This window comes from Colletes gigas, unplaced genomic scaffold (assembly GCF_013123115.1).
Source record: "Colletes gigas isolate AHSC1104 unplaced genomic scaffold, ASM1312311v1 Colletes_gigas_Sc00006, whole genome shotgun sequence".
NCBI lineage: Eukaryota > Metazoa > Arthropoda > Insecta > Hymenoptera > Colletidae > Colletes > Colletes gigas.
In genome coordinates, this window is record NW_025106635.1 from 5,409,347 (window position 1) to 5,417,573 (window position 8,227).

Sequence of the window (8,227 nt, forward strand, 5' to 3'; positions counted from 1 at the left end):
AATATAATTGTATAGAGAGAAAGAATGGGCTGTTTCGCGTTATTAAAATTTGTTTATTATTTGTTTAGAGATAAATTTGATTTGCTTAACTATTTTAAATAATTTACTTTAGGAATATATCAATTCGATAACATTATAGAATTAGCATACAAATTTGCCACATATTTCTGTTATTCTTACACCTTTTGCATAATATTCTTTCAATTAGAATAAACATTTAAAGACAGTTTAACAACTTATCGTTTATATCCTACTGAGGTATCCTGTCCCTAAGATATGCAAGCACTTCTTCCGTAGATTTGGCTAATATTGCTTGTCTCGGTTGCTTGAAACAATTTCCAGATAAAGATAACATTCTGCAAAAATGTACTTTTGTAACTATTTTAAATAATTTAATATGTATACTCGACACACCTTAGATTCTTTAAATTGCCAAGTTCCGGCGGCACATGTCCGATGTTATTGTTAGCGAGATTCAATATTGCGAGCTTTCGCAATTTTTGTAAGGATAATACGTCAATTTCGGATATTAAATTGTCATTTGCTATAAATATTTCCAACGATTCAACATCATATATGGATTCTGGTATTTCTTTGTACCTGTGCAATATATCGATACGTTAATATGTATTTTTTGTAACACATTAACTGTTACTTTCATCTGCTCTTTGGCATATTAATTCGAATATGGTAACTATTTATATAGTGTGAGTACGCAATACCTGTTAAACGAAATATTAATTTCTCGCAAGTATTTCAGTAAGCCAATGCTAGAAGGCAGCGATTGTAAAAAGTTTTTGCTTAAATCCAAAGCTTGCAAATATTCATACTTTTCACCAATCCATTCTGGTATGTGTGTTAGTTGATTAGAAGTTAGTTTCAAATCACCAACTTTTGCAATTATCGATAACTGTTCGGGCACGGCAGATAGCTTATTTCTACTTAGATCCACTGTGCCTACATCTGCTTTACATGCATCTTCCAAGACTTCCTGCGGTAATTCAACAAGATTCTGCCCGGACAAACTAAGTAATTTTGTACTTTGCATCGTATATCTAAGATGTTATAAATAATTCCAAAATTACTTATTAGTAATAATACTTTTTTATGCAAACATCCGCCCATACACGTACTTATCTGGATAAATATTTGTATCTGCATCTGTTATTAAATATTCGTTTGTACGTAAATTTGTACTGTTAATGCTCTGTCGTATATGCTTCAAAATACGAAATGTACCGCATCGTATTATATCGGCTCTAACATTTTGTACATCGTTTCCTTCAATTATAAATTGTTTTAAATTTGGCATTATACCGACATAGCTTGGTATCCTATAAAATAAAGGTCATTCTTAAAATGTTTCTCTTTTTTAATATGCAATGATATACATATGTAAAATAACATACATAGTTAAATTGTTGTATGATAAATCGAGAATTTCCAGATTTACCAATTTTATTATTTCCTCCGGTATTGCATCAATTTTGTTATTTCCTAATGTTAATATTTTCAATTGTCCTATACCTTCGAAACAAGACATATCAATTTCCTAGAAATGATATGAAATGAATTTTGCAGAGTTCCTATTACTTATGACATGCTACCTATTTTTTTCAGCAAGAGATTGTTATATTCTAAAATACATATATCATAATACGTACAGTAATGTCATTATCAGCCAAGTGTAATACTTTTAAAAGTGTACAACCAGACAGGTCAGGAAATGTCGTTAATTTATTTGTTTGCAACATTACTGTTTCTATCTTCCGCAATTCACCCAGCGGCGGCAACTCTTCCAATCGATTATAGCTTACATCTAGCTTTTGTAACACTATTTTTAAAAGAATACACCTTGTATGAAATTTCCATATATCTCAATACCAATACTCAAGGTCAGGCATTTAAGTTTAGACAAATCATTAAATGCCTAACCCTGTATTGATATAAAAACATGAGTCATACCTCTCATACTTGTTAAATCAGATGGTAATTCTTTTAACATGTTGTGACTTACATCCAAAGAAATCAATCTTACTAAATATCCCATTCCCAGTGGCAGTTCAGACAAATTGTTACATGACAAATCCTACATATACAAAAGTATTTCAAAATGTTATTACATATAACTATACTAGCATACATAAAAATTTCGTTATAATTTACCAGATGAGACAACATTATCAAGTCACCAATTGCAGGGTTTAGTTCTCTTAAAGTATTGTTCTTTAACCATAATTCATGTAATTCATTCAACTTGTAAAATTGATGTGGTAAGTTTTCTAACTTATTATTTGATAGATTTAGTACTTTTAATTTACTTAAATTTCCAATCTCAGGAGGTAAATCTTCTAATATGTTATCGTGTAACTAAGAAAATTACATAATTTCATTGAATCAAACTTTCTATATAGGATATAGGAAATGTTATAACAAGTTGAACACATACAAGTAATGTTGTCAATTCTGTTAAACTTTCTACTTTTGAATCAATTTTAGTTAAGCTATTATGACTTAAGTCCAATATTTTAAGTGGCTCCTGTTCCCACCAACGTTCATCTTTATGAACATAGTCGAGCTCAAAATGTAGCTCCTTCAGCTCTTCCTGTGTTAATTCATTTATACTCCATACTCTATTAGGTACTGCAACATATTTCATTAATCTCAACATGTTATAAATTTTCTACAATTATCTAATTCTGAATGTATGTTTTATTACACATATAAATTCTACAACTAATAACAACTTACCTCAACCCATATTTTTGATGATCTTGTATGAGATTATTGTGAATATTGCTTGTTCTATCACATTATTCATAGTCTAACATGCAAAGCTATCTATGAATTAAAATTAAAAAAAAATGATTTCATGGCTATAACACAACTGAAAATATTATGTACTATGTTTATTCAATTATTCAAACAGGATGTCTTACTTATTGGATAGGTGCAAGAATACAAGAAATGATATGTAGCAAAACATTGTATTTGTAATAATTTTAATTTCTCAACAATGAAACAATAAAAAATGAAATGCTGCTGATAAGCATGAAGGAGGTAGTGCAAATTTTTCTAGACTATAGATGTTCCCTGTCCACAAAGAAATAATACCTGAATTGAGTCTGGCTAATGTAACATAATATATTTTATAATACAATTTTGTTACTACGAAACAATGGAACAAAATAACAATATAAACAGTCTGTCATTCTCGATATTCATATAATGAATGCAAATTTTAAAATACATTTTTGATATAAAGTTTTAAAAAACGCTGAAACGACGTAAATTAAGAACCATCAAAACAACAATACGACAAATATGAACGGAGACATGCACGTTAGATCATTTACGAGTGCAACATCGGTATATCAAGCATTTAGATGATTTCGAAATGTGTTTAAAAATATATCTGGACAACATTTATTTCATTTTTAAATGTTGCAAATACCCGTGTAGAGACCTCTCGATGAGAGGTTTAAATTTCCGGTCTTTCTCGCAGATATAATGACAACTTCGGATAATTCAGCGTTATCGTCATGTTTCGTTCGTTGTTTATACACTGCTAAATGGTTAATCCTTTTTTTAACACCACTCATACTGTACTTATTACGAACATTGTTGACGGATTGATATCCGCAATACAGAATGATTTAATGATGAATTACCCCCCACTTTTTCATGACGCAACGTAACTACGTATAGTAGTTACAATATTATAAATACATAGTTGTATCACAACCAAGGTAACAGAAGTATAGAACACACGTTACAGGCACAGTGTAAAGAGTTTTTACTAAGAACCGACTCTGTTTCCCTACTTATGTAAGTTGAAGTAAGAACCTCTGATATAATCCGTTAGGTGCTCTAGTGATACATTAGTTTATAGTAGAGATTCCTATTTCACGTGTAGTAAATGAACCCAAATTTCATCTATGTAAGTACGTGGATCCATATCCATAAAACCTCTGGTCTGAATAGAATTGTAAGTACTGAATAGAAGTAAGAAAGAAACCTGAAATAGAATTCAAATTTCCCTCCATGAATGCCAGCATCGGCCATGACAATCCCTTTCCTTCTGTCGCCCCCTTCAACTATTTAGTCTGTAAACAAGTCGTTTGGAGCGCTACCACAGGACCAGTAAAACATATGGGTTTCCTATAATGGGAGTACTTTACCCCTGGTCGTTTCTAGACTCGAGTAGCATAGAATAATGATATTTTAACTGTTAAATATGATTGTGTTTACGTAATAAAACATGTAAAGAATTTAATAATAATGTTATATATATATGCTTTTATTATATTTAGCATCTAATTAAGAATTCTTCGTTATGTGATTAATGTTTCACTACTAACACGTCGTACAGTTATCCATAATTTATTATTGCGATACTAACTTTCTTTCGAGAAATTTAAACGATAGTTGGTGTTGTCATTTTTACATCGATATTTGTTTTAAAAAACAGCAAAATGAAGAGAGTTTTACGTAAAACGAGTCAAACGATAAAAGAAATTACAACAAATAATACACTAGTTACAAACAATGATGCAAATACGAATAGTAATAAACGAAAGGCTAATAATCTTCTGCTACCAGGAAAGAAAAAACAAAAAATAAATACAGAGAACATTATTACAGATAATGAAGAGTCAATAGATTTTCAAAAAAAAATACCAAAAGGTAAAAATACAAAAATTAAAAAGGAAGAAGCACAAAGCCTCAGCAATGAGAACTTTAAAGATATGCTGAAAGATGTGAATCAATTAAATTTTAATAACATAAAATGCAAAGATTGGACTGATGTAGATTATGTGAGCGAGGTAAACAATGTTGAAAAGCATATAGTACAAAATGTGGTCAAACTTTTCAACGAAGAAAATACAATTCCATTTATTGCAAGATATAGAAAGAACATGACTGGTGGTATGGAACCAGATAAATTGAGAGCATTGAAAGAAAGTTTTGATCAGGCTAAAGTGATTAAAAAACGAGCTGCATCTATATTGAAAAGTATTGATAAATTAGGACAATGGACACCTAATACACATTCTGCTATTATGTCTGCCAAATGTTTGGAGGATCTAGAACATATATATTCATTCTTCAAGCCTGCATCCAAGCGATCCTTAGCTGAAAGAGCAAAGGAAGCAGGTTTAGGGCCTATAAGTAATGCTGTGTTACAGGGTCAGACATTACCTCATTTATCATCTCTTATCAATTATGAAAAGGATGGTTTAAAATCTGAGAAAGAGATTAAAGAAGGTATTGTACATATAATAGCAGATATAATTTATAAGGATAAAGCAGTGTTTGATAGGGTCAAGGAACTACAAAGTGAATCTATTATAAAAATACAAACTAAAGAATGTAAATCTAAGAAATCTTCAGATATTAAAGAATCTAAATCCAAGAAATTATCAAACACCAAAGAAAAAGCTGTTAATAGAAAGTATGAGACTTATTATAATTTTATTGGAACAAACAAAACTATTAGGCCTCATCAAATATTAGCCATTAATAGAGGAGAGGCACAAAAAATTCTTAGAGTGAAAATCATCTTGCCAAATTTTCTTGAGAAAGCATTTAAAACACACTGTTGTAAACAATATAAAGAAGCTATGGCATCATCTAAATTCCATGGTATGATGATGAATGATAGCATTGACTATGCTTATTCGAAATTTATTAGCCCTTTGATAATTCGTCGCGTTCGAAATGAAATGAAACAAAAAGCAGAGACAGCATCTATCGAAGTTTTTGTAACTAATGTTAAACAATTGCTCCTCACTCCGCCTGTACGCGGGAAAATTATTCTTGGCATAGATCCGGGATTTGTTCATGGTTGTAAACTTGCAGTAATTTCTGAACATGGAAATGTACTCGAAACGGGCGTGATATATCCGCACAATAAGACGAAAAACTCGTACGAAGAATCAGCTAATATTTTAATAGGTTTAGTAAAGAAGCATAAATGTACAGTGCTAGCATTGGGTAATGCTACCGCGTGCAGAGAAACCGAAGCGTTTTTAAACAAATTAATAAAATCTGACTCGTCCGGTTCGATAGATATTTCGTACACGATAGTGGACGAATCAGGAGCATCAATTTATAGCTGTAGTACTAAAGCAAAATCCGAGTTCCCAGACCTTGATACCAACGTTGTGTCTGCTGTTTCTATAGCAAGGCGTCTACAAGACCCACTTGCAGAATTAGTCAAAGTAGACCCTAAGCATTTAGGTGTAGGAATGTATCAACACGACTTACCAGAGAAGGAATTAGTTGCTGCATTAGACGAAGTAAATACGAAGTTCTGCAGATTTATTATTATTTAAATAATTAATAGAAATAAATAACGAAATAAAAATTATTGCAGGTAATCTCGGAGGTCGTGAGCTTTGTTGGGGTAGATGTAAACACCGCGTCTGAGTATCTTCTAAGAAGAGTTGCTGGTTTAAATTCATCTAGAGCAAGCAATATCATAGAATGGAGAACTGAACATGGAGCATTCAGGAATAGACAACAGATATTAGACGTGAAAGGCATCGGGAGTAAAACATTTGAACAGAGTGCTGGATTTATCAGAATATTGCCAGAAACTTCAATGACTAATAATTCAGTAAAAGTTAAAGATGCTAACGGTTCGAAGAACGTTCCTAATTTATTGGATCAGACATGGATCCATCCTGAGTCATATACAATAGCCCAGCGATTTTTGAAGCATTGCGATTGTAAGTTAGAAGATCTTGGAACCACCGCGTTCATTGAACGAATAAAATCATTTGCCAAAGAAGAATATGCCGCTTTAGCGACAAAGTTTGGTACAGACGAGACAACGATGGAAGTAATAGTTAAGGGTTTATCTATGAAAAGAGACGAAGACATAAGATTAAAGAGTAGTTTTCCATTGTTCCGAAATACCATGCTTACGATTAACGATATAAGTCCCGGAGCAACGTTAACCGGTGCCGTGCGAAATATCACGCATTTTGGAGTATTCGTGGATGTAGGAGTGGGCAGAGCAGCACTCATACCAACTAAATGGATGAAAAATAATACAGTTTCGATAGGTCAGCGCGTCGAAGCGAAAGTACTTACAGTTGATATTGATCGTAACAGAATTAGCCTAGAATTAATGCAAGTTTTATAATAAATTATATAATATGTGTGGATTGTATACTGCGAAATTTTATAATTTATTACGAATCTTTTGAAAATACATTTTATTTTTATACGTGAGTCTCTGTCTTTTGGAAGGTAAAGTACAATTCAAGATCTGTGGAATCAGATACGTTATAGAGAGTGGATCATTCGATGTACATTTGTAATTTAATGTTTTCCCCCCCGCAGAATAAAGATCTCTCGTGGACTCTATGAATAAACATAAGTGCAGGACGTATTATACGTTGAACTGGCATTTGCATATTTCATGCGCCGCTTGATACGAATTAACGACTAACAATAAATTGTCCCTCGTCACTACCGCGCATTGACCTGGAATTAATCATTCCACCGAACAATATATGTGCATTTACACGTTTATTAGTCGTTTTGATCAAATCATCTGGAAACTCGTGTCCCTTCATCGTATACTACAATTATCGTTTGTTATATTGCAATTAGATTCTGTCCCCTTGAAAACTGTTATAATTATAGGTTTAGGTTTTGTAAAAAGTTATTCAGAATAGAAGTTCTTCGTAACAGTTTCGACCAGAACTTTTATATAACGGTTTCAAACAATTATTTTCGGAATGTTTCCAACCCCTATCACGAAAGTAATCTACTATTCTGAGCAGAGATAAAAATAATGATTTCAAACGTACTTGCGAGTCTGATTCGTTAAAATCATTAAAATTGGCGAGCGCGAGCGGAGCTCCCTACTTTCCTGAATAGATGTCGCCAATTGCACTCGTATAATTACCAGTCCGATTTCAAGTGTACACATATCGCAAGCCTCAATTTCCACTTAATATTCTCGCTTATGTATTCAGGCTGTGAACCGTACCATTTAGGAGACGGTTCGCTGAACGGAATAGATGGTGCAAATGGAAGCGTCGCGACCATGCGACGCCAGTTATTAAGATTTTATTATTCCTACGTATCATCGCAGTTACTTGACGCAAGTTTTTTCTCGGAATATTTAATAATTACTTTACTCATACTTCAACGTTGCGACCACCAAGATTCTGGTGTCACTTGCAACATTACCAGCAGGCTATAGAAA

General features: G+C 32.4%; 2 protein-coding genes across 3 annotated transcripts; one reads left to right on the forward strand and one right to left on the reverse strand.

The window, feature by feature from the left end:
- Positions 1 to 27: 27 nt before the first annotated feature.
- LOC122395509 (leucine-rich repeat-containing protein 40-like) lies at positions 28 to 3,737 on the reverse strand. 2 transcript variants are annotated; one of them, XM_043393125.1, is made up of 10 exons: positions 3,455 to 3,737; positions 2,450 to 2,643; positions 2,167 to 2,370; positions 1,966 to 2,089; positions 1,665 to 1,834; positions 1,410 to 1,552; positions 1,134 to 1,334; positions 723 to 1,055; positions 415 to 600; positions 28 to 356 (listed from the first exon to the last, which is right to left on the reverse strand). In XM_043393125.1, the coding sequence occupies exons 1-10, from the start codon at positions 3,600 to 3,602 to the stop codon at positions 251 to 253; spliced, it is 1,809 nt and encodes a 602-aa protein (XP_043249060.1). In that variant the 5' UTR covers positions 3,603 to 3,737; the 3' UTR covers positions 28 to 250. The 2 variants fall into 2 exon arrangements, with proteins under 2 accessions (XP_043249060.1, XP_043249061.1); XM_043393126.1 differs by lacking the exon at positions 723 to 1,055.
- Positions 3,738 to 4,330: 593 nt separating this feature from the next.
- LOC122395755 (S1 RNA-binding domain-containing protein 1) lies at positions 4,331 to 7,153 on the forward strand. The gene is made up of 2 exons (XM_043393597.1): positions 4,331 to 6,302; positions 6,380 to 7,153. The coding sequence occupies exons 1-2, from the start codon at positions 4,476 to 4,478 to the stop codon at positions 7,151 to 7,153; spliced, it is 2,601 nt and encodes an 866-aa protein (XP_043249532.1). The 5' UTR covers positions 4,331 to 4,475.
- Positions 7,154 to 8,227: the final 1,074 nt, after the last annotated feature.

Coding starts and splice junctions, on each gene's coding strand:
- LOC122395509 (XM_043393125.1), bottom strand. CDS start 3,602: ATGAGTGGTGTTAAAAAAAGGATTAACCATTTAGCAGTGTATAAACAA. Junction 2,090..2,166: donor TGATAATGTTGTCTCATCTG/GTAAATTATAAC, acceptor TTGTATATGTAG/GATTTGTCATGTAACAATTT. Junction 1,056..1,133: donor ACAAATATTTATCCAGATAA/GTACGTGTATGG, acceptor ATAACATCTTAG/ATATACGATGCAAAGTACAA.
- LOC122395755 (XM_043393597.1), top strand. CDS start 4,476: ATGAAGAGAGTTTTACGTAAAACGAGTCAAACGATAAAAGAAATTACA. Junction 6,303..6,379: donor TAGTTGCTGCATTAGACGAA/GTAAATACGAAG, acceptor AAATTATTGCAG/GTAATCTCGGAGGTCGTGAG.